General features: G+C 32.8%; 2 protein-coding genes across 5 annotated transcripts; both read left to right on the top strand.

Moving 5' to 3' along the window:
- The first annotated feature begins 12294 nt into the window (after nucleotides 1-12294).
- Nucleotides 12295-19527, top strand: LOC129318339 (CBS domain-containing protein CBSX3, mitochondrial). The gene is given in 11 exon segments (XM_054963065.1): nucleotides 12295-12419; nucleotides 13752-13892; nucleotides 13894-13911; nucleotides 13913-14020; nucleotides 14109-14196; nucleotides 14663-14715; nucleotides 14847-14907; nucleotides 15008-15072; nucleotides 15075-15146; nucleotides 19325-19388; nucleotides 19478-19527. Coding segments are annotated over 10 exon segments (711 nt in total). The 5' UTR covers nucleotides 12295-12419; nucleotides 13752-13760.
- Nucleotides 18812-23799, top strand: LOC129319001 (uncharacterized). Of its 4 annotated transcripts, none has more exons than XM_054964033.1 (10): nucleotides 18812-19182; nucleotides 19325-19388; nucleotides 19940-20093; nucleotides 21035-21123; nucleotides 21214-21352; nucleotides 22114-22188; nucleotides 22343-22464; nucleotides 22545-22620; nucleotides 23180-23272; nucleotides 23363-23799. In XM_054964033.1, exons 3-10 carry the CDS (start codon nucleotides 19971-19973, stop codon nucleotides 23498-23500), a joined length of 855 nt encoding a protein of 284 aa, XP_054820008.1. In that variant the 5' UTR covers nucleotides 18812-19182; nucleotides 19325-19388; nucleotides 19940-19970; the 3' UTR covers nucleotides 23501-23799. The 4 variants fall into 4 exon arrangements, with proteins under 4 accessions (XP_054820008.1, XP_054820007.1, XP_054820011.1 ...); XM_054964032.1 differs by having other exon boundaries at nucleotides 18813-19205; XM_054964036.1 differs by having other exon boundaries at nucleotides 18830-19205; nucleotides 23213-23272.
- The last annotated feature ends 2919 nt before the right edge of the window (nucleotides 23800-26718 follow it).

Here is a 26718-nt window from a genome sequence, read left to right as displayed (position 1 = left end):
TGTCTACTATTTTTCAAGATTGTTTTTGTTAAATTTTAATGTATATATTTTTTACTAATATAATCTAACTATTTTTCCCTTGTACCTTGGCCATTAAAAATATAATCTTAATACAAAAATAAATAAGTTTTTTTTTTTGTAAGAAAGAGGGCTGAGCCTAGGTGAATATATTAAAGTTACTTAGAAAGGGGACTGAAATCCCAAAATATCAAAAGAAACTAAACTCCTAACAAAACTAGGAGCAACACCAAATAAAGAAGAATAAGATAGCCTTCTTTAACTAACCTATTAGCTATAAGATTTTTCTCTCCGGGAACATACTGAAAAGTAATATCCTGGTCCCACTGAGTCATATTAAGAATCTACAGTAAAACCATGCTACTCAAGTTGTTTACTCTTCTGTACGTTGAAGTTGACCAAGAAGGCTTTTGCATCAAATTCTAACATAACCTTCTTGAAATCCAAAATCCCAAACACGACGTAAGCTTCTTAATGTGGCCCACTCCTCTGCCTCATAAGCACTGCAAGAACCTAGGTGATGACAAAGTCTAGCAATCCAATGCCCAGTGTGATCTCTCAAAAAACCATCACATCCAGCTTGACCACCAATAATGACCGTGGCTCCATCCATATTAAATTTGACCCAGCCACTAGGAGGAGGTGTCTATTCCATTAAGTTGGCCTCGGTGTTAGAATGAGTGAAATCATTCGGAGCGTCCCGATTAATGAAACTCTTCTAGCTAAACATAATTATTGTCTAAGGATCACCAAGTTTTTGGAAATTGCAATCAAAAGTATAACTATTACGTCATTTCCATAATTTCCAAACCACAACTCCCTATAGAAGTCCCCGTTCCATAGCACTTCCAGCACCAAAATTCTGTTTAAGATTGGCCTCAATCCAATCCTTTAGAGAAGTAGAGAAAAGATAGAATGGTACCTTTGCTTGACAAGTCTCCTCCAAATTTGTTGAGCGTAAGAACAATCACATGTAATGTGGATGATGTTTTCCACTTCAGAATTGCACCAATTACAATAAGGGGAGCTTTGTGATCACGAGCTTCTCCAATCATTTATAGGTAACCGAGCATGATAAATTTGCCATGGAAAGAAACGTATTCGCTTTGCACCTTGCCACTTCCAAATACGCTTGAAATGGAATTGTCAGTAGTCGAAGGATTTTTTTCAATTAGGTAGTATGCACTCTTGATAGTAAAGAAGCCATTTTTATTTCCACTCCATGTCATAATGTCATTCCCACTACATTCCATTAGGGGTAGAATGGCAATCAATTTTTGCATCACCTCCACTAAACAATAAGAGCAAGCCAAATGTAATTCCAAACACCATATCTAGTCCAATCAACAACCTCGCTTTTCAACTCCTCCTATGACAATGGTCTCAAGCAAAAATCTTTAATTTTTTTATCAAGGAACAACTAGAAATCATCAAAAAAATGTACACATTCGCCATTTCATATTTGCTATCTTGTCCCTTCCTTTAGGATGTCTTTCTGTTCACAAATGAATTTCTATAGAGCTGAATCACCACTTTTAGCAACAAGGAGGTTGTTTTCATTTCTTAGCATATACTTGTTTTGCAGAATATCCACCCAGAGTTTCTTACTCCCTGTGACAAGATTCCAAGCCAACTTAGTTCCAAAAGCTTAATTAACAGAATTTAGGCACTTGAACCCAATCCTCCATGTACTTTCGATAATATTAAAGTTTGCCAACTAAGCGGATGATAGCATGTGACTAATATTTATTCTAGATAAAATTTCTTTATAGCCTCTCAATCTCATGACAAATTTTGATCAGCACATTCGCTACTTGTATTGGATATGTTGGAATAGAACTTAACACTGATTTAGCTGGAGTGGCTCTTTTGGCTGTTGAGAGGCAATTCACTTTCTACCCAACTAGCTTAGTTTTGACTATATCCATAATATAACTGAATTTATCCATCCTTTTCCTATTTCTTGTAAGTAGGAATCTTAAGTACACCCCAATGTCAGAAGAAACTTTCATTTCAATGCAACTTTAATCGTTCCTCTTAGGTATGATGACACCTTTGGAGAGAAGAATAAGGAGGACTTGTGCTTCTTAACTTTAGCACCCAAAACCCTAGAGAAAACATTCAAACAATCCATCATAATGGAAGCTTGTTTCTCTGATGCTTCTCTGAATAAGAGTAGATCATTTGTAACTATAAGATGGGACACTATTGGTCCTTCTTTTGTCACAAAAATTGGTTTTCAATTCCCTACTTCCACAGCATTATTTATGATATAAGACAACCTATCCATACACAATACAAATAAGAAGGGAAAGATAGGATCCCTTTGACGGAGTCCTCTCTTAGGATTAAAGTAATGAGATTGTTTCCCATTCCATGAGACATTAAATGAGACAAAAGAAATACAATTCATAATAGGATTAATGAGATTAGAATTCAAACCAGCCTCAATAAGTACTTAATGCAGAAAATCCCATTTGATTCAGTCATATGCCTTTTCCAAGTCGATCTTCATTGCTAAAAGGTGGTGGCTTTTTCCAGCTTTATTCATGGTGTGCATCAATTCTTATCCTACTAATAATATTATCCTGTATCTGCCTCCCAGGCATGAAGCTGCTTGGAATGGTAGATTAAATCATCCATACTGCCTTCAACCTTTTGGTGATTATCTTGGTAATGCACTTATAGTAAACTGTACACAAAGCAATTGGTCTAAAATGGGATACAAATTCAGGTTTTTCTCTTTTAGGAATTAAAGAAATGAGGGTCTTGTTTGATTCAATCACTGAGATGTCACCTTTGAAAATCTTCTTGACAAAGTTACAAAGAGAATGGCCTGTTTTTTCCTAGTTAGCTTGGAAAAAGATAGGGAAGAAACCATCAAACCCAGGTGCTTTGAAGGACCCCATAAAGAATAGTGCACTTTTAATTTCTTCATTTGAAGTATTATAACAAGAGACTCATTGGAACTTTGATCAATTAAAGGGAAAGAAGACCTAGTTTATAAGCAGGTCAAATCTTTACCTTCCTTATCTTTGTCATACAAACTCTAGAAAAAGTTTGAGATTATTGCCTGTAAATCTTAATCATTCTCTACCCAATTTCCAGAATCATCTTCAAGAGTTGTGATCCTATTTTGTCTCCTTCTTGCAGTGGTCTTTAAGTAATAGTATCGAGTATTTCGATCACACTTATTAATCTACTCTATTTTGGCACTTTTGAAACCATTTCAATTCTTCAAGTTTAAAAGATCCTCAAGTTCCTTCTGAAGGTCAAGTTCAAGATTTTTTAGAAAAGAAGAGTAGGGATGAGCTAAAGCTTTCTAGATGCCATTAAGGCATGCCAGCACATTTCCTTTCTTCATTTCAATAAATCCAAAACCTCTCTATTCCAAATAAGGATATCTTTTTTAAATCAATCCAAATCAGAGCCAACATCATTAAAGTTTCTCCAGTTTTCTTAAGAAAATCTTCAAAATTTTCATGTCATAACCGCATTGGCTCAAATCGAAAGGGTTTAAAACCAGTGAAAGGGTACTCTTTTTCGTCTAATTAAATGCATATGGGATTATGATTAGAGAAGGAGATTAAGATAGTACCTTAACTTTACAGTCAAGGAAACAAGTAAGAAATTAAGGATTAGCCAAAGCATGATCGAGTCTTTCATAAAGCCTCACAAAGCCCATGTACTGAGGTCCTTTCCGGGTAAATCTAGGCCCTGAAGCACCCAAATCAATAAGGTTTCACTTATCAATTTTACTTCTGAACTAGTGTTGTCTTAGAAAATTTCTTCCTACTCCACCTATGCATTCCGAGGGAAGAACAACACCATTGAAATCCCCAAAGATTGTTTAGGGGTTTGAGATTGACATTGCAAGGTTGGAAATCTTTTACCATATAACTTCTTTGAAGTTTGAATGGGGTAAGGCATATGTGGCCGTGGCTAGAAATGATAAACCATCATCCAAATGACCCCTCAAATGAATAAACTGTCGGTCCTATTTTAAAACTTGTATCTGTACTTGCTCACTCTTTTAGATTGCCACTATTCCTTTTAAATTTCTAACACTGGGAATGACTCTAATAGAATTGAATCCTACCATCTTCAACTTTCTAAGCCTTAACTCTTCTTCACATTGTGTGTTAGCTAGCACTACAAGGTTTGGTTTTAGACCATCTAAAACTAGTTTCAGATTGTAAAGGAGGCTTTGACCACATGCCCCTCATGCATTCCAATAAAATAATTTATTAAACCTAAATAATTAATAACTGTAAGTAAGCCCAAAGCAACCTAAAGTCTAAAGTCAACTTGGGTTTCAGGTACCATGAAGTTCAACAAGTCATTACTCAAATTGGGTTCCAGTTGAAGGGATACTAAAAGATTCAGCCCAAGCTCTCCTAGGTCTAAGTCCTCTTTCATTTCATTTGTGGCATCCTAAAACTTAAGGGATTCCGCCATAAATCTTGAGTAGGCCTTAAGGTGCTCTTTATGGATTGGGCTTCCTTACTACCACTCTCTTCCCAGGTGAGCATTAGTAATTCGTTACTCTTAATTTGATTTTGTAGCATTTCCCTCATTCTTTTTTCTGCTCATTTCCTACAGGCCCTTTCTTGTACTGCCTCGTTCATCTATTACTATTAAGCCACCTCTTGTTCTACAATCTTGTTTTGTGCGGCTATAGCTTCCTAATTGATATCTTCCTCCACCCTCTTTCCAACATTTCCTCTTTTGTTTTTCCTTTTAAAGCTTCGTTATGGGCCCCCTGTTATAGTTATTGCCTCACCATGCATGGCTATAAAACTACATTGTTTTATATCCTCTGCACTATTTGTCACCTCGTCTATAGCAAGCACACCAAATCGCGACCCAACCTAGCCTTTTCTCGTCTAATCAACAACTTTATCTTTCCCTTTATGCTACTCCTTTGCTTTTGCACAACCGACCACGATCCTTCGCTGGCTGTATCTTCTGTTGCATCGAGGCTATACTTGGTTTTGTAGTAGCGTGTGCATACTCTATTTTGCCTTCTTGCTAATCTTGGTATGGCTTTGTTGGACAAACTTCAGCCTTATGTCCATAGATTCCACATTTGGTACATAATAAGTGTAATCCTTCATATTCAAGATGATAATCTCCCCCTTATAGATGAAAACCAGACATTAGCTTCTTACTCAAGTCCACTAAAACTGCAAAATGTCCCCTGAGCTGGCAAGAAGTGTGTATATCCACTTTAATCGTCTTACCGATCCTGTTTCTGATGATAGTAAAGGCCTCATTATCATAGTACTCAAAAAACACCTTCGGCACTCTCACCTAGCAAGCTACTTGATCAATATTCGTAGTTTGCGGATTGAAACATGATTCCTATGGTCGAACAGTGAGATAGTGATCATAAATCATCCACGGTCCACTTGTTAGAGCTTGAAAATAGTCATCTTTATTTGAAAGTTTTACCACAAAGTATCCAAAGCCAATGTTAATCGATCTAATGACTCATTTTTTTACCCACATTGCTTGTAATATTGACTCTAGAGCTTTGAAGCCAATACTCTTATCTAAGAGCTTGACTATGACAACTCTCTTCCATACACGATACAACCTTTTCTTCGCTTTAGTTGAGAATACAAACGTTGGAAAGATCTTATTTGTATCCTCAATAGTTTTGCAATCAGGTTCATTCAGGTCCGTAGTTCCTTTATCACAAAGCTTATCGTCAGAATCATCATTTGGCTCTGCCGCTCTGGTATGACCTCTGAGCGCTCCTCTTCTCTACTAACACCTTTTAGCTTCTTTGCAAATACAGGCTTCTTAGCTTCTTGTTCACCCAGCTTCAGCCAATGTCAATGAAGGATACTCCCCTTCTTAGTGTTATCGGCATTCTTAATCTTCTTAAAACTATGGACTAGTTGATCATTTCTTCAACAGTATGGCAGCGTACAAGTTAGAGCGAGGGACTATTAGAAAAAAGCGAGAGAGCCATATCCCATTAAATGTTGACTTATTTCATTAAAAATTCAATCCATCCTTAAAGCCCAAAGAGCAAGTAGGTCCAAGGGCAAATGAAAAAAAATAAGTTACTGCTACAAAGTATTAAAAACAAAACAATTTAGTCAGGCCCAGAAGCTTGCAATTATGCAACCTGCTTATGATGCCCAATCATTGTTGGGCTTGGCCCAAACTAGAATGCCAACAACGATGCATTATCCCTCAATGGTTGATGACTATACAAGGATTAAAATTAAGGGTGTGTTTGGGTAAACCACATTTTATATTAAGAAACACTTTTTAACATTTGAGATGTAAAAAGTTGTTTGAATATAAAATGATTAGGAAAATGTGCTTTTAAAAAGTACTCCCTCCATATAAAAATGTAAGGGATTTTTTGAGAAGTTTGATGTTTAAAATGTAAGGCATTTTTAGTCTTTCAAGATATAATTATCATCTTTTTTTCAAAATTGTCTATATTGATAATGACTTTATATTTATTATAGAATATTTAATAGGGGTAAATATGAAAAGATAAGATAAGTTTGAAAATAGGTAACTACTTTATTAAGGGTAAGATTCAGTTAAAAATGCCTTACATTTTTTAATGGAGGGAGTACTTCCTAAAATGATTTGGACGTGGATTTGCAAAAACATCTTGAGGTAAGATTTGAAAAGTGATATATTATTTAACCATGCTATCCTTTTAATATGTTATTCTTTTATTTAAAACATGTGTTAATTTATAAAAAAATATAATTATTAAGGAAAGTGACAATAATCCATTTGAATTATGTAATAACAATTTGATCTTTTAAAATATCACAACATTAATGAAGTCTCTAAGAATTTCTTTATTGATAACTTTTTTAGGAAATATATCATTCCACCCTACTAAAAATAACAATACCTAGTTACAGTTTTTGTTTAAGGAATCACAATTTTTGTACTGTAAATTTCAAAAGTTGAATAAGAAATTACAACTTATTAAATATAATTCTATTATTAAAAAACAAGTTTCAATTACAACTTTTGTTAAGAAATAACAATTTTATTCTATGAATCACAAAAATTAAATAACAAATCATGACCATAATCTAAACAATTATTATTTTATTAAAATTAATTTTTAAAAAAATATATTCAAGCATAAATTTTATTATAATTATAATAATTAATTTTTATTAATAAATTTTGATAGGTAAAAAACCAAACAACTACCAGTATATTCTCTTCATGGCTTTCCTCTTTATCACGCTGCCTCATGCTTGACAATTTTACTAATTTAATCCACGTACTATGCGAACAGTCCTGATTAAGTGTAGCCGACACAGATTGCGTCATCTATAAGATTATACATTATATAGATCATCTAACAGCATCTGCGTGATGGATGGAGACATGCGTGGAACAGTAGTGCTAGTGCTTCGTGTTTTTGTGTGTGTGTGTGTTTTCGTGTGTTCAACAGCTAACTAACCGATCGCGATGGCACTTGGCATCCATGGGTAAAATCAAAGCAAGCACCATTGTCGAGTGTTCGCAAATGACATTTACTTGCTGCTTATTTGACCTGTGGATGAAACTCGACATCCCTTTTCAACATGCGAACATAACTTAATATGAGATTCTTTTGTCCCTAAGCAGACTCGTGTGGGTCATTTAACTTTCGCGGTAAATAGACAGGACTCCTCCCATTTTATTTATAAATTATGTTTATTAATATTAATATAATAAAATATAAAAATAAAATTTAATAAAATGATAAATATAACTCTCAAAAAAAATTATAAAATATTATTTTTTTATTTTTCTTTCTCTTACTTTTTAAAAGTAATTTAAATTTTTATTTAAAATAACAATATCATTATCAATTCAATAACTTATAAAATGAATTATTTTTAAAGTTATCAATAAAGTTGATGGGAGGGAATATATATATTTTTGTTTGTGATTTTCTGAACCAAAAATTTTTTCCATGAAGGATATTCCCAAGAAAAGTCAATCATCGATACATATTATAAAATGATAAATATAATCACGAGCACAGTCAATAAAACCGGAGACCCTTGGATGATCGTGAATATGACACGCTTTGCAACTTTGCTGTTTTATTTATTATACAAAAATAAAAATAAAATAAAAAGTCGTCAACTTTTGCAAATGCTGATGCGGTGGGAATTCTGCGCATAAAAAATTCTGAATGCTTATTGAGAAATAAGGATATAATAAAATGAAAAGAAAAAAAAAAGAATAAAAGGATTCCGTCAGGGCCACAAAAAACGGAAAAGGCCCGGGTCCCATCACATCAATTGATCCGATTACACTGTATGCATCTTAAACGATCCAGGCCTGTCCAAATTCCTAAAACAGAACTAATCCCCATGCGATCCAAATCCAATTTTTTATCACCCCATCAATATTTGAGACAGGAAAAGTAAATTACTAAATTTGCCCCACCTTACACGTGTCCAGTACAAGGTTTTTTTTTTTTGCGTGCTATCACATTTTTATAACAAATCATTTTCTTTAGATACTCAATCCATTTAAAATATTAAGGTATTTTTAATTAAATTTATCTTTTAATAAAATAATTACTTATTTAAAACTAATTTTCTTTACTATTTACACCTATTAATAAAGTGCTTTACTTTAAAAAAAAAAGTAATCTATTCAACAGGGCACTTAAAAAAAAGTAACTATTACATCCTTAAAAGATTAAAAACACTATATATTTTTTAACATTTAATCACTCAAAAAATGTTTTACATTTTTTAAGAAGTAAAAATTTGTCATTATCCTTAAGTTTATAATTGTTTAAAAAAATGAACGAAAACTGATAGAAAATTCATTTAAATTATCTAAATGACATATTGGTCTCGTGAAATGGCATAATTTCCTGGAGTCCAGTGGGATTTTTTCTATCATGGGAAATTAAAGGCAATGACCACACTGCCCTCCAATAAAACAAAAGCCCTGAGCCTCAATTAGTGGTGTTCTTTCGCTTCATTGTCACTGATTTAGGGAATCGTGTTCAACAGCTAACTAACCGATCACGATGGCAACTTGGCATCCATGGGTAAAATCAAAGCAAGCACCACTGTTGAGTGTTCGCAAATGACATTTACTTGCTGCTCATTTGACCTGTGGATGAAACTCAGCATCCCTTTTGAACATGCGAACATAACTTAATAACGAGATTCTTTTGTCCCTAAGCAGACTCGTGTGTGTCATTTAACTTTCGCGGTTAAATAGACAGATACTCCCTCCAATTTTATTATAAATTATTTTTATTAATATTAATACAATAAAAATATAAAAATAAAATTTAATAAAATTATAAATATAACTCTCAAAAAAAATTATAAAATATTATTTTTTTATTTTTCTTTCTCTTACTTTTTAAAAGTAATTTAAATATTTTATTTAAAATAAAATATCATTATCAATTCAATGACTTATAAAATAAATTATTTTTTTTAAGTTATCAATAAGTTGATTGGAGGGAATATATATATTTTTTTTTGTGAATTTCTGAACCAAAAATTTTTCCATGAAGGATATTCCAAGAAAAATCAATCATCGATACATATTATAAAATTATAAATAATAATCACGAGCACAGTCAATAAAACCGGAGACCCTTGGATTGATCGTGTATATGACACGCTTTGCAACTTTGCTGTTTTATTTATTATACAAAAAATAAAAATAAAATAAAAGTCGTCACCTTTTGCAAATGCTGATGCGGTGGGAATTCTGCGCATAAAAAATTCTGAATGCTTATTGAGAAATAAGGATATAATAAAATGAAAAGAAAAAAAAAAGAATAAAAGGATTCCGTCAGGGCCACAAAAAAGAAAAGGCCCGGGTCCCATCACATCAATTGATCCGATACACTGTATGCATCTTAACACGATCCAGGCCTGTCCAAATTCCTAAAACAGAACTAATCCCCATGCGATCCAAATCCAATTTTTATCACCACATCAATATTTGAGACAGGAAAAGTAAATTACTAAATTTGCTCCACCTTACACGTGTCCAGTACAAGTTTTTTTTTTTGCGTGCTTATCACATTTTTTATAACAATCATTTTACTTTATATACTCAATCCATTTAAAAATATAAGACATTCTAATTAAATTTTATCTTTTAATAAAATAATTACTTATTTCAAAACTAATTTTATCTTTTACTATTTACGCCTATTTAATAAAGTGCTTTACTTTAAAAAAATAAAGTAATCTATTCAACAGGGCACTTAAAAAAAGTAACTATTACATCTTAAAAGATTAAAAACATTGTATATTTTTTAACATTTAACCACTTAAAAATGTTTTTAAGGAGTAAAAATTTGTCATTATCCTTATAGTTATAATTGTTAAAAAAAATGAATGAAAAATTATAAGAAAAATCCATTTAAATTATCTAAATGACATATTGGTCTCGTGAAATAGCATAATTCTCCTGGAGTCCAGTGGGATTTTTCTATCATTGGGAAATTAAAGGAAATGACCACACTGCCCTCCAATAAAACAAAAGCCCTGAGCCTCAATTAGTGCATGTTCTTTTGCTTCATTGTCACTGATTCAGGGAAGGGGATCTTCGCCAGGGATAGTACAAGTGATAATATCACACACCACATGGCGAATCAGGTCGGTTCAAAAAAACCATTGAACCTGACATTAGAAACTTTAATTTTACTGCAACATTTTTTCTTGAGCGAGGAACTAACAGAGTCTGAATGGAATCAAGTCGCATATGCAGCAAAATTGGATCGTCTATGGAAGTTTCTTTGCTCGAGTGTGTTAGGGGGCAATGATCCGTTGGTTAACCGAAGAAGGATCTAAACTTGAGAAAGCTAAATTGTAAGAGAGTGCTAGTGTGTGTGCTGCGGAGAAAGATTTGACGAGGGATAAGGGCTTGAATTACAAAAAATTGGTAGAGAATAATGGATTTTCGAGAGATGTGGATGTGTGTGTTGGAGACGAAAGGGAAAAATCACGTGTTCCATTTATTGAAGCCATATTGATTGAGTCAATTTACAAAAGGTATTAATAAATTATAATTTCTTGTTGTATTATTACAAATTTACGAACAAAAGTTATTGATATAGAAACAAAAGTTATGAATGAAAAGTTATGATTTTTTAACACTTGATGCACATTAGGACCTGCAGATGTGTAGTTGCGAATGGCTATTGAATTGTTGTAAATTTAAAAACAAAAGTTGTTAATCTAAGAATAAAAGTTGTGAATGAAAAGTTACAAATTTTCAACACTTAATGCATATCAGGACCTACGGATATGAAGTTACGAATAACTATTGAATTGTTGCGAATTTATAAACAAAATTGTTAATATAAGAATAAAAATTATAAATGAAAAGTTGTGAATGATGCATATCAAGACCTGCAAATCTGAACTTGTGAATGGCTATTGAATTGTTGTGAATTTAGAAATAAAATTATTAATATAGGAACAAAACTTGTGAATAGAAAGTTGTTAATTTTTTAAATTTGAATAAAAGGCAAAAATTATCATTTCTTATAATTTCTTAATGATAGAAATATCTCTCGAGACTTTAGAGAAATTATGCCATTTGGTGGAATCAATACGTTATTTAGATGATTTAAAGAGATTTTTCTATCATTTTTTAAAATTATAATATATGACATATTTGGGCAAAAATAAAAATATAAGAGATTCAGAGGTTATGTTAAGAAAATATTCACGTACTACTCTATAAATTAAGTGTTTTTACTTGTCATTTTTTTTATATAAAATACTTTTTTTTTATAGATATGTATATAGGAATCTGATTTTAAAAAATAAAGAAGCAAAGTTTAACAATTAAAAGTTAATGGGGGGGGGGACCCCGGGTGGGTTTAGCAAACTACTAAGAATCAAGAATGATCTAAAATTGTAAAATATTAGTCCATTATGTTGTCAATCAATTGTCTACACTCACATACCTGGTCGTTTACAGGAAGAAGAAAAAGAATATTGTAGAAGTTTGATTACATTTTCGTATTTAAAATTTGTATACCAGAATTTTTTTAAAAAAAGATAAAATTATTGATGGCCTGCCGTGATTCTGCACTTTTCTCTCATGAACATTGAAATAGATTCCTCAATATCTTAAAAAGTTTGCGGATAATGAAGTTTGCGGATAATGCAGGCAAGACAAGATGGCCTACCAAATCGCTATAACTGTGGTAATTGTTATAAGAATAATATATAAATAACAGTGAAATGGATAACATTATAAAGTGGTAAGAATATGACGTCAACGTCACGGTTTTTGTCAGCTTTCGAGGGATTAAAGAACGGAACTGAAGCAGTCTGTACCAGTCTAGGGTCTCTGCCATTTCCATCCCCTCCTTACTTCGCCGCCTCTCGGATCTGTTTCCGCAGGTATGGTTCTTTTCTATCGCCTTTGGCTCTCAGTCATTCTCAACCTTGATGTTTCAGCTATTTATGAACTGGTAGAAATTTTCGCTTGTCCTTATCATTTTTTCTTCTCTTTTTTCTGTATCGTATTCTCTGACTATATACACCAATCTTTCATTGGGATACTGGTACTTGGATAATTAGGTGAGTACAGATCAGTTTTGAGTTTCCACCCAGAAAATTCGAAAAAAATCGGTTTGAGATGGAATTGGAAGTTTTGGGTGATCATAAAGCCTATACGTCCGTTTCTCAGATGTTTTAGGTTCGTTGATCGTGATCAGCTGGGAAAGATCTTTCATGAGTCCACTTTAAGGTTATTGCTATAATTTTGATGCTGACATGCGGGCTTTGTGTTGTGTTAATGACCTACCTACCTTGCCACGTTATGAATTATCCAGGGACCCGTAGAGTTCAATAGCATTGAACTAAACTTTTTTGTTCACGTGAAGACATCTGAAGCTATCCGTGACACTCCTCTGTCAAAAAAAGAAAATATGACCTACATAAAAGAGGGGAAATGTAATCTTAGCATTTTACTCAGTTTGCCCATTGGATTTTACCCCTTCTGTTTATTCTGGGCAGCGAGTTCTATATTTTTTGTCAACATCTTTTCAACTTCTTGAACGTTTTCATTCTTCGAATTTGGAATTTGATTTCTCTGATTGATATCAAGCTAGCCAAATTAATCTTGATTGTGGAGCTGAACGCTTGTATGTTTCCGGCTGTGCTTTAAGTTGTTTAGTTGTTCTGTGGGAATCCTTTTTCGTGCTTTAAGCGATTACTTGTTAGCTTTACAACGCCGTGTCATGCTGTTACCTACCTTTTGGCTTACTATTTATCCTTTTGGTTTGATTCACCGTCTTCTTTTCACCTCAAAATTCTTAAAACATGGAATCTCTGTAATGTAAAATTTTGTGTCTAATTTGACTTAATGCATCCACTTTTAACTGCTGTGTACCAATTGAATATTGTATTATGTGGCTCCAAAGCCATTCTAAACCTCACTTCCCAGTGAACTGGATGATTTGCATGTAATTCGTGTTTTTGTACTGCGTGAGTGCATAATTGCATGTGGGAGCTAGCTGCTTCCAGATCCCACGAATAAGTGCATTAGTGAGCTATAGCTTTACCTCACAAATAGTCATATGTAAATTCTAAGAGGACTAATCTCTCTTTCTATTAGACAGTTAAAAATGCAAGGAGGACTTGAATAAGTGCATCAGTGAGCTATAGCTTTTACCTCACAAAATAGTCAAATATGTAAATTCTAAGAGGACTAATCTCTCTTTCTATTAGACAGTTAAAATGCAAGGAGGACTGCGATCGTTTTTGTCACATGGTAGCATCATAAAAAATGCAGTTCTGCAGCGAGTTCGCATGGTGAATCCCCTGCTGCAGCCAGTTGCCTTTTCACGGTACGAGTCTGCTGCACCTGCCTCGTATGGAGGAGCATGGTTTTTGAAAGCACCACGATTGCCGACATCTTGAAAGCAAAAGGCAAGAGTGCAGATGGCTCCTGGCTTTGGTGCACTACTGATGACACTGTTTATGATGCTGTTAAATCGGTATACATATCAGATCTTATACTGCAGTTTTATTACGGTGACATGGTTGGTGTTTGGATCGGATTAATTCATTTATTTTAAATAACAGATGACTCAGCACAATGTTGGAGCATTGGTTGTTGTGAAACCTGGAGCAGAAGCAGGAAAGGCAGTTGCAGGAATTATAACAGAAAGAGTACAGGTCCATTATATGAGATTTGGAAATGTTATCTATGGATAACTTAGGTACATTAAAAGATGTTAGCCTGTTAGGTTGTCTTCTGAAAAAATGTTTAGGATTTTCCGTCATCGATACTGATTGTCTTAAAATTAATTTGAGATGCATAGTTGGATCTGAAACGATGGAGAAGGAAGGAATAGCAAAATTGATACTTACTGTTCTCAGGGGGAATAATTTCAGACAAATGTGCCTTCATGCCTGTAAATGCTCAAAATCAATAGCGGAACTTGATTTCTGTAAGAGTGAAGTCAGTCAATCAAGGAACTCAAAAAATGGCACTGTTATTTGGGCCAAAAATTGTGTCCATCTTTGCATCTGGTCTTGCACATTGTTAAGATCCAGTCTATGAAAAGCAGTGTGCTTTTGAAGTGGGCTTGTTGTTCGGTCATTTGAGTGAAACCTTTTGTCATCTTCTTGTCCAGATTACCTCAGGAAGATCATTGTGCAGGGCAGATCGTCCAAATCCACCAAGGTGGTGATATCATGACTGAGAGGTAAAGCTCGTGTCCTTATGATCTAAACGACAATATTTTTTTGCTACATAAACTTGTCTTCTGTGAATCTTGACATTCATGAATCCTAAAATGCTTCATTGTGTGTGTGTAGAACAAACTTATTACGGTCACACCTGACACCAAAGTTCTGCGAGCAATGCAACTGATGACAGGTACGTTGTTGCTTTAGTCTTAAATAGGAATATTAAGAAAAGATCATATAAACTTGGAAGTGAATCATGTAACCCCCCCCCCTTTTTTTTCCTTTTACAGACAATAGAATCAGACACATTCCTGTGATTAACGATATGGGGATGATGGGCATGGTATCCATTGGTGGGATGTGGTTCGTGCAGTGGTGAGCGAGCATCGTCAAGAGCTTGACCGCTTGAATGCTTATATAACAAGGAGGGTACTAGAACAAGATGTGTGATGATGATGAAAAGTTGAAACTTGAGGGTTGCACTTAAAGCTGAGTTATAATTACTGTAATAAGCTTGGGTGCTTTGTAAATCTGCGCCAATGTGTTCTAAGACTCGAGAGCCATCTTGTTTTGTTTGTTTCTTTGTAAGCTTGGATGTCAGGTTTCGGACACACACTGCTTGAGATGCATGCTAAACAATAACAGCTGAATTTCTGCTTTGTTCTATAGTGTTTTCCCGTCTGAACAAGTAAGGATTTGTTTGGTTATATTAGTAGGTTTTGAGTTTTAATTGCTTCTTTGGTTAAGTCAAAAAGGCATCAAAACCATGATTTTGGCACGCTATTGGATCATTAAAAACATTTTACTTTATCCTAGTGATGTTAGGAATCTAGTTCAAACGTTTTTACCTTAGCATTGATTAAGAAGTTGCATCCTAAATGTCTCTGTTTTAGTGCTTTGCATATGGGATTTAAGTCTTTTGAAGCTGGGGTTGGTAAATTTACGTATTTTCTCTTTTTTTAAGTATTCTTGTTCATTTTATTATTTTTTATTAAATATAAACTATTCTTTTCTTTCTTAAAGTAGAAAACTTCATAAAAAATTCATCAATTCCAATTTCAAAAGATTTAAATTCTTGCATGTGTGTATTCAGTATAGCTTGGTTGCATTTCAATATAGGGCTAGGAAAAGATAACTTTGAAATTAGATGTTTTTTATATACATAAGTACAGTCATTATGGATTTCTTACGACATTAACAGAGTTTTTTTTTTGGTAAAACAAAGTTAAATGATCACTTGAAACTGTTAAATTATATCTCAAGGTCAAATTTAACAGGTTAATATTTATTATTTATTTAATAAATATTAAAATAATAATTTTATAATATTCATTTATGATTATAAAAATAATTTGTGGTTGGGGGGAGTTAACACTGCAACGCTGTGTTTTATGATGTTGAGCACCCTAATTGTTCACTAGATCCATGCCACAACTTGCCGCCTGCATAAATTCTAAAACTCTAACGTGTACTCTAAATCAATCTCGATACTGTTTTTATGAAAAAATTAAGATATTTTTAACTAAATAAGTAATGACACCCCAAATAAAGTAGTTAGTTGTTTTTGAACTAATATCATTTTTATATTTATTTCTATTTAATTTAATAGAGTATTTCATTTTAAAATAAATATAAAGTGATTTATTTATTAAAGACTTTTTGAAAAAAATCATATTAATCATACTTTGAAAAGGCAAAAATGCATTATATTTTTAACATTTAAATCCTAAAAAATGCTTTACATTTTTAATGAAAAAAATATTTATAATTTATTTCTTAAAAAATTATATTGAAATATAAGTAATTACTTTGTTATTTGTTGCTCACCGCAAGTGCACGAGTCGTAGCAAGTAATATAATAAAGTAAAATATCGTTTTTTTGAGGATTTGTTCAAAAACAATGATCAAGCAAAAGACTAGTAAATTCGATTAAGTTGCGCTACACATAGTTAGGTACAAATGATTTTGCAAATGAAACTAACACTAGAAAATAAAAAAAAGTGAGTGATTCAGAAACTTCCAACACAATTTAGGACCTAGAACCAAAATTACCCCTCTCATGAATGCTTTTAATGAAAATAAGTGCTAATTTAGGGTTAAATTAATTACTCAATCTCTCAAATCATGAACAAGTGTTTAGTTAAATTAATTACTCAATCTCTTATTACAATTAATAAAACTCAATTTTAAACACACCAACCCTAACGTGGCTATGTAAGGCTAGCAAGTATATCTCTATCTTACTAGCAAAACCATCCATTCAACATGCAAATATCAAGTTCTTACACAATTTTACCCAAGTTCTACACTCAACCTAGCCCTCTCAAGTATCAATTAAGTAAACCCAACATCTAAATGGTGGCCAATCAAATAGAAGCATTAAGGAAAGAGTAAAATAAATACACACACATATATATATCATTACTCACAAAAAGAGGGGAGAAATATAATGTTAATCCATACAAGGGTTCCAAATAATACTAGAACAAAGGGTTTAGTACTCATAATCATCCACAGGCTACAAATATACAAATAAGTGGATCCATTTCAAATTACAACGAGAGGAAGGGAAGAGGAATAGAAAAATCGAAGAAAATGAGCTCCAAATGTCTTCAAAGCTTCAATCTCTTGATTCCAACTCTTTCAATACCCAAACCCTAGCACAACCAAGCTTTAAAAGTGTCTAAAAGTCTCAAGAATGCGTTATGGGTCGAGTTCTCAGCTTATATGTATTTTAGCCAACTAATTTCTGATAAATAAAACACAACATTTTTTTGACAGCGACAAAAGTCGTGAACGAAAGTCACGACTTTGAAACGATTTTGGCAGTTTTGCACTGTTTTTAACAGCTAATGAAAATCATTCATTTGCTCTTGATTTCTTCATCTAAAAGCTTTCTAAAAACATTTACAAAGCTCTAGAAATGCTTCTAATCAAAACTTCAAATAAATAATATGAAATTAAGCTAAAAATATCAAATTAAAGCCAAAAACACAAGTTCAAAATAAAATACATATTTTCCTAATTTAGGCAATAAAACATATATAATTGAACTAAAATGAATTAAAATTTAAGAAAAATGTGATGAAATAACATGAACTTCTTGAGGTTAACAATATTTGAAACTAGTTATCATTTTTCCCATCAATTATCAACTAGATTTTGTCTCGTGTCATGCATTGCGCATTTTCGGATTTTTGAGGGTTGAATGAACCTCATGATTATATACTCTTATTTTTTTGTAAAAGAATTTCAACTTTTAACTCTGTTTCTTTCAATCTTATTGATGAAAAGCGAATGCTCGCTGTTTAATGCATTCATTAAAAAAATTCCTTTCATATTCTTTTCAATAAATGTGCATCGAGATAACTTCTTTTCTAGATCATGATTAGAATTTATTTGTTTATTTTTATAAAAAAATCAAACGATAACATCCCCCCATCCACCATCCACCACCCACCACCACAAAATATGAGAGCTTAGATATTGGACGGATTGAAGGAAAAAGTGTCATGGTATATCATTTGTTAAAATAACACGAATTCCAAAAAAGAGATAATTTCAGGATAACAGAATATTTGTTTGATATATTTTATATACAATAATACATTAGTAAAGTGATATTTAATATTTTCCCAGTAAAACAATAGGAGTAACTTCCAACCATTGTAGTTTTTTTTTTAACTAAAAAATTGCAGGCTTGATATCACACAACTATATAACTATCCACATAGCTTATTTTGTTAGCACATCAACACACTTTCCACTTTCAGGCAATAGAGACAAAAAAGCACACTTTCCACCTTGTGATCTAATACTTTCACCATACATTATACAATTCTTTTTTAAAAACACCAACACATTCTCAAACACCTGACTATAGGGCCCATTAACAAGCAAGTTAGGAGCAAAAAAAGAATATAAGTTAGTATGGGCCCATGAATAAAAAGCTAAGAGCGGCATAAAAAGAGAGAGAGAGAGAGAATGTGAGGCTATTTCAAGGAAAATGAGAACTCAATTATAACATTGCGCTTAATTATCCATATTGACAAAGAGATGGGGTAATCTCGAGATCAGATGCGAGTTTTTAAGAGATTGTTGCTGTAGGATAGAAATGTCTTCTTCTCCAAATGTGCTTCAGTTATTGTGAAAACGAAAGGACTCTCACACCAAAAAAGAATGGACTTTGTTTGCATCTGAACTCGAGGAAAGGCTTTGTGGTTCTAGTCCAGAAAAATGGGGCATTAGCGTACGAACCATCCCAAATAAACCCTAGCAAAAGTTTTGCCACAGAAATTAAAATTTAAATTAAAATTAAAGCGAAATTTGATCCAATCAATCAATTCATTAATTAATTCCATTCCTTCAACTCCCACTTCCAGCTGCAGTCAGCAAATGACAAAACCGATGGCACCGTTTTTTTTCCGAGAAGGGAAGATTATTGATGCCCCGATATGAGAAGAAAGTGAGTCTCATATCATAATACCAGTAAGGTTCTTTTTTATACAGTAATAGTAAGATTCTATTTGGATATTTATGGTCTTCCCTCCCTATCTCAATTTTTTTTTATTCATTATTATTCTCTCTGCCTCTGCCTGCTTATTCAGTACGCTCAGCCAGCCACCAGTTCGCGTATGCGGCTTCAGTCTTCTCGCAACTTTGAAACAATCAGTAAGTAAATATGGTTTTCACCAATTCCCATTTATCCTCTTTCTGTGCGTGTTTCTGCTCCTCTGCTTCCCTGCTTCTTCTTCGGGCAGATTTTGTTGCCCCGCGTGGCTGTGCTCTGCTTGACTCTCTGACCGACTGAAAGAATTGGAAAACTTCATTGTTTCACCTATTATCTTTGTTATTGGTGGCTGCAAGTTTTGGACTCGTATATGTAGTGAGAAATGCCTTCATCTTTGCGACTTTGCCCTATTTCTTCTCTTCATTTTTTCTGATGGGTTTGTTTGTTTTCCAAGAAATTCATTCAACTGGGTAAGGGAATTGTGGCGGTGTCATATTTTGCATGTCGTGCTCATATTGTGCTAAAAATAATATAAAATGGGTTAGACTACGGAAATGTGTTTAAACAAATTATATTTCTTTTAGACGTGTTATACCCGAGTCTTAATCTTGTTTACTCTTTTGATGGGACTTTCAACTACATCGTTGTATACATGCTTCGGCAGACTTTGAACTTAGCTGACCATATATGGCTTCTTTACCCTTTGTCACAGTTTGATATAGCAATCTCAGCAAGGCGACTGGATGGCAGTGGCATTTTCTTTCGGTTTCCTCTCTGGTTCAACAGCCTCATATGACTATGATAGTCGACACAAAGAATTCCATTGGCTGGCATCTGTCCTGGCCGGTATCATTTCCTGTGTTATTGTAAGTGTAGCGAACTTCTGTTTAACATGGCGATGTTTTTTTGACTAAATTCTTAAGCTTTGGGAAACAATGTCTAGGTTAGCTAAAATGGGAACTCTTATCCCCTTAATGGCGAGGGAATAGAAATAGGAATGGCGTAAAACTTCAGCAGAAAAGGGAAGTGAGGGCTGCATATGGCTTTTCTAGTGATGTATAAATGCTGAACGGAGATACTTTACCCCTAATCAACTTATCTCCGTGATCCTTATCGAATTTAATTTCATATAGGTCAAATTTAGTTGGATGTATTCCTTTCCCGTTTCTTGTTATATTATCCGACTATTGCCATAAGAGCATGTTGCAGTGTTACAACACAAAAGATGCGGAATATTTCAAGTGAACAAAAGGCTGTGTCGTTTCCCCCCTTCTTTTATGCTCCGTAATACTTAAATCGTTGAGTAACTTGAAAAAAGGAGATAACTGACTGTCAGGTAAGTAAGTCAACAGAATATAAGAGAGAACAGACTATTTGTTGATCAGAGCTGTTGTCATTCAAAGGGGATCATTGCAGGAATGTAAAATTAATATTATAGGAATTACTTGTAGTGCTAGAGCTTTCTTATTTGCCAAATTGTTGGTATGATTTTGGAAACGGGAACTCTTTATAATGTTGCTATATATGGTTTCTTAGTTGTGTGATATATGGTGATAAAGCATAAAGCAATATCAGTAATAACTTCTATAGGTTCACATTTTTCAAAGCAATTCACATGTATCAACAAATGCTTTCTCTATGATATAGGGTCAATATGTGGCAAGTTTTGGAAAGCATTTGGGCTGAAATTGCAGTATTAGCAATGCTGGTTTTACAATAACGATTTCTTATTAATGCAGTATGGATTTCCATGATACCAGGAATCTATAAATTTCAGCAACATTGACACTTTCCCTCCTTCTTGAAGGTCTATAAATTAACCGCTCTTGTGAGCTCTCTATTGTTTGAGGGATATGGCAAGTTGAACACTGCACAAAAAACTGAATGGAACAACAGGTGAAATGCCTTTACATAATGATTCCTGTTTTCATTGAATATATCCATATTTGAACTTTGACATAAACATTAGCACCTTTTGAAAAACAGGGGGTTCTCAACAGTCCATGCTGTATTTGTATCATATGCATCCTTCTACCTCCTTATGATGTCAGATGTCTTCAATAAAGATTTGGATGACGGTCCAGTTGTTAGTAGATCATCTATTTTGTCAAATACTGTATTGGGAGTAAGTTGAAGATGCAGACAGGATTTGGTTGTTGATCTCATTTTTGTCCCTTGAATATTATCAACTTGGTTCATTTTTCATCCATTTGACTTCACATAAGTTGATTTCTGAATTTTTCAAATTTGTTGTGCTTTACATATTTTCTGTTCGCACTAGATCCAGGCACATGCAGCATATGGTAATAACGAAGGAAGGAAAAAGAGGAAATTAGTTTTTGCAAACTTATGGTGCACTGCTTAGTTCTGAACTGTGACCCATAGGAATAGGCAATTATTTTGTCATATAATCTGCACGGTAGGACCCAAATGAAAAAGGCCAAATGAGCTGTTAGTTGTACTTATTACCATTGGCCTTGTGCACACTTGGATGTTGCACTCTGCTTATCCAGTTGGTTTCCTCAGAAGTGTTTTATTTTTGAGGTAAATAATGTTCTAACTTCTAGCATCTATGATGCCCATTTTTGGTGTTTCTTTGAAACACATACACAGGCACACATTCTGTTTTAGTTTGAAATATATATTTCCTGAGAAAGTTTTTGGAGCTCTATTGTAGTTTTCTTTTGCTTTTGCATTGCAGGCTAATTCTCTATTTTATATTTTTGTCATAATCTCTGTCTCTTTCTCTATTTTGATATCTCCTGTCTCAATCTCAATAATAAGCTTTATGTTATTGGGCACTGTTGTCATTATTTCCCTTACTTATATGACTTATTCTTTATGGCATTGGCTTATTTGTGCCCTTTGCTTTTGTATTCTTTGCAGATTTCTATAGGTTATTTTCTATCAGATCTTGCAATGATTCTTTGGCATTTTCCGGCTTTAGGGGGCATGGAATATGTAAGTGGATGAATAAAAGCTTGCTTGCTATAATGTTGTGCATTAGTCCCGAACCTAGGTTTTGAGACATCATTTTCCTTTTATGATAAATGAACTCAATATCCTTATGATGCGATTTTCAAGTGGTATAACAACTTTCTTTATTTATATGTAGGTTCTCCACCATGGACTGTCCATCTTTTCCATTATCCTCTCTCTACTAAGTGGTCAAGCACAGCTTTACATACTGATGGTTCTTTTTACTGAAAGCACTACTCCTTGTGTAAATCTAAGATGGTTTGTTCGGGAATCCAATTTCTTTCTTGTACCCTGGTCAACGTTTGCTTATTTACTTATTACATTTATTACATGCACAGGTACCTGGATAATGCTGGTCTTAAAAGCTCGAAACTCTACATTGGGAATGGCATTATGTTGTTCCTTGGGTGGTTGGTACTGTCTAATACTCTTGATCTTAATTCTTCTCATGAAATACTGTGTTGGATAGGTTGCATGCCTAAATGAATTGTTCGTGGTCATGCAGATGGCTTCATTTTGGTACTTCTTTTTGTAATTTCCTCTTTTTGATTCTGGATGAGCCTTATTCAGGAAAAAATGACAACGAAGTTTGTCACCAGGGTTCTGAGAACAATTAAAAACTGAATATTGAATGCATGACTATGAAGCTTTATATGGACAATTTCCTTCATTCTTTACTCGTTTATTCAGAAAATCGTTCTCAAAATTATTTGGTGGTTCTCTTGAGCTCAAAAGGCTTATAGAAGAGATTGATCATGCAGTCTAGAATTTGACAATGTACTAAGAAATATATTGTCATCCAGCTAATTGATTTTCTGACCTCACTTAGTGGGATAATGTGTGTTGTTGTTGTTGTTGTTGTATAGTGGATGTGCATAACAATGGTTGTACACAGTCATGATCTTCTCTGTTTCTGATTAAGAGTGGTTATAGTGGAATTATGGAACTGTTTTTCTTGGTACCTCCAATGCAGTTTTTACTATGCTCTGTAATGATTGTGCTGCAGTTAGCAAGGGTTGTTCTGTTCATCTTCTTTTTTATCCACATGTGGATCCATTTTGATGAGGTAATTAGCTTTTGCTTTCTGATTCCTCAAGATTTCACGGACGTATCCAGTGCCTGAATCAATTTTCGTACTTCTAATTTTGTCTATCAGGTGAAGACAATCTTTCCTCTCGGCTTTTACAGCCTGCTCGTGGTGCCTTATATGTTGGCAATCATGAACATGTTTTGGTTCTGGAAGATTGCCAAAGGTTTGGTCAAAACTCTTTCAAAAGCGAAACACAAGAAGTGAAGCTCTCCTCCATGCTTATTACTACAGGACTTGTACATTACTAGTATTTATTGCTGTATTTTGATGACCATTTATTGATTGACACTGACAGTCGCAATCTACATTATTTGCTCATATGTGATGATAAACTGCATATGGGTTGTCCATATTAGATTGAACATTACTTTTGATTGACCAACTAAATCTACTTTGGATTGGGTCATTACATTCTTGAAGAACAATGGCTGCGAGCGAAGGAATATTGGAAAGCAAATGAAGGGGTTCATGGAATCCTATTTAATTTTGATTATTTACTCAAATATATGCTTAATCAATTGGTTCATCTCTGTATTACAAGGACCACGAGGTATGAGCTTTATTACTCACTACATATAAATAGTGAAAGTTTCTATAAATTTAATGTTGATATTGATAGATTTGATTTACTACAAGCTTGGTTCTGTTTAATCCCACTTACCAATAAGATTTCTTTTTGTTTACTTTTTTAATTTGTGGATGAGTGTCTGGTTCATTTCATTGGATGGCCATTAATTGTCTGGTTGATCAAGTGGGTTGATTGATAATAGTACGAGCCTAGGAGAGCGACAATCAGTTGACGCGGTCCGTTTATTTGATGCTTGGACTTTTGGACTTGGGCGTAATTCTGGGGATGTTAACCCCTCCGCTTTCTGGGATCTATCAATTGTGCTCAGGTTTAGTCTCCTTTGAAATTTCAACCACAAAATAAGGAAAAGGGTTCAGGTAATTTTTCGGTTTAATGTATTTGCCTTCCACTCACAAATTTTGAAGAGGGTTAGGGTCATCAGTGCGCTCTCGAATTTTGAAGTCGGCTTTCACGTGTCAACGTAACTGGGTTTCCTCGTGAAAATGCAGCTTTACCTTCCTTTTTTTTTTTCCGCCAACCATGAAAATGCACCTTTTCACTTTACAGTCCCCCACTCTTCTTTTACCTTTAATGAAAAATGATAGTTTAAGTTTAAAAATATTAAATTAATAATGATTAGGTTATTGACATAATTTTTTAAATGTAAATTGTAAATATTAATTTAAATAGTTATATACTATTTCAAATTGTAAATAGAAATTTCAGATTATATACAATTTAAAAATTATATTTAAAATTTAAATGTCTTTGTCTATAACTAATTTTTTTGAATTTGTAGTTGTTTAAATTGTTATTTGCAACTCTTTTTTTTTTTAAATACAATTTTATCATAAATCTAACATTTTTACCCGTGCACCCACATGCAGCGCAAGTTTATTTTGCCTTTCCCTATCCTTAAGACGTCTTGATTATGTGAATATGCATAATCAATGCTGAATCATGTAATATACTATTTGAGAAGTTAATTAAGATTAAAGTATACTTTTAATCCTTTAATTTTATATAAAATTTTAATTTGATCTTTTAATTTTGTAAAGTATTTTTTGTTCTTTAACCCTAATGTTATTAATTTTGAATGATTATTTTTTACATCAATCATTGTTATTTTAAAAAAAAATTAAACTTAATAGATCAACATTTAAAAATATTTTGTTAGTGTTTAAAAGTTCAATGTAAAAAAATTGTTGAGATAAAACTAATAATGTTAGGATTAAATGACTAAAAATATATTTTATAGTGTTAAGAAACTAAAATAAAATGTTATGTAAAGCTAAAAAGTTAAATGTATACTTTAACTGTTAATTAATTAAATACATACACTTAACACCTAAGGCTAACTTAAACAGCAAGTATGGGGTGAGGTATCAGCAGAAATTAAAAGGTGCAAACTTGTAGAAATCGAATTGAATATTGAATAGGAAATATAAAAAAATCCACTTTAATTTCCTGTTAAAGCAACTAATCGCAAAATTTTTAGGGTTTCATCACTGGAATCAAACTTTTGTCTAGTCCTTTATGGCTTTGTTGATGTGGTTTCTATAAATAACACCCAATGCATGGAATCCAACTTTATTTACAGTGCAACACATGTGCCCATGCTTTACCATTCTTCCTAACCAATCAATCCATCATTCATAATTTTATTATTATTCTGTAGGAGGCTTAGCCTAGATTAGAGTGCAATCAACCTGTTAAAGGTTAGCTGAAAAGGGGGAAAAATTGATTGGATCCGATTAGAATTAGATTGATAAAATTGTAAAACTGAGAGTTACGAGTACTCGATTTAAGAAAGATTGTGACCTAACCCCAAATTTCGCCAATTACTGACTATAGGCACGCAATAAGATCAACAATTCAACATGTCAACATAAAATTATGCGGGGATTAACCATGATTTATTAAATTTTTTATATATTAGCATCTTCACCTAAATTATTAGACGTTTTTAAAAAAATTGAGAATTTGAATTTATTAAATGTAGGCATAGAGTAGTTGTATTATATAAGTCGTTGAAATTAATAATAATAAGTTAGATAAACTCACTCATTTATTGATATCAACTAGAGTATAAATTTATACTATTGATCGGTATTTCAATGGTTAGATTAATACTTCTATTAAGTGTCATTACTAAAGTCCAAATCCAAGATTTGGAGTATTAACATGTTAGACACTTTGATAAAATAAAATTTTATTAATAATATTTTTTTCAATATTACCCTCTTATATGTTTTCTTTTTTTTTAATATTCTTTTTATAAACCAAATATTTAATGAAGAATATGTTTTTAAAAATTATATTTTTATATTAAAAAAATAAAATTATTAATATATTTAATAAATTATGGATATGTGTAATTTTATTTAAAAATATTTTTTTTACATGCGCATGCAAAATTAGGCACTCTAGTTTTCACTCAAGTACTTACCGGTCGAATTGAATTGTGCATCGAGTCCATTTTAAATTTCCAATAAACGCCGACATAGTCCCAATTCAAAAAGAAGTACGAGCTGTTTGAAATTATTTATATTTTATTGTTATGAAAATTTGTGTTTTATAAATTATATTTTAAAAATAAAAAATATTAAAAATAAATATTTTTTCATCCTCCTTTATTTTTCAAAACAACAATATCAAAAGATTTTTTTATTTTTTATTGTTCGAGATAATATTTTTTTTATTCTGCAAAATATTTTTTAAAGACATGTTACTAAACAATTTTTTTATTTTAAAAACTAGAAAATTATTTTTAAAATAAATTACCAAACAGGCCCTACTTTTGAAAAAAAAATAAAATCACTATAAAATTTATAAATAATAATTCAATTTCTCA

This window comes from Prosopis cineraria, unplaced genomic scaffold, assembly GCF_029017545.1.
Source record: "Prosopis cineraria cultivar Desert tree isolate PC_DT_omini unplaced genomic scaffold, ASM2901754v1 PC8, whole genome shotgun sequence".
Classification (NCBI taxonomy): domain Eukaryota; kingdom Viridiplantae; phylum Streptophyta; class Magnoliopsida; order Fabales; family Fabaceae; genus Prosopis; species Prosopis cineraria.
Note: the sequence above shows the minus strand (reverse complement) of the source record. Positions and strands in the feature narration are given on the sequence as shown.

Bases quoted from the DNA above. Each gene is read 5' to 3' on its own strand.
- LOC129319001 (XM_054964033.1), top strand. From the start codon at position 19,971: ATGGCAGTGGCATTTTCTTTCGGTTTCCTCTCTGGTTCAACAGCCTCA. The intron at 20,094-21,034 runs GTAAGTGTAGCG...TCCTTCTTGAAG, and splicing joins GTATCATTTCCTGTGTTATT to GTCTATAAATTAACCGCTCT. The intron at 21,353-22,113 runs GTAAGTTGAAGA...TATTCTTTGCAG, and splicing joins TGTCAAATACTGTATTGGGA to ATTTCTATAGGTTATTTTCT.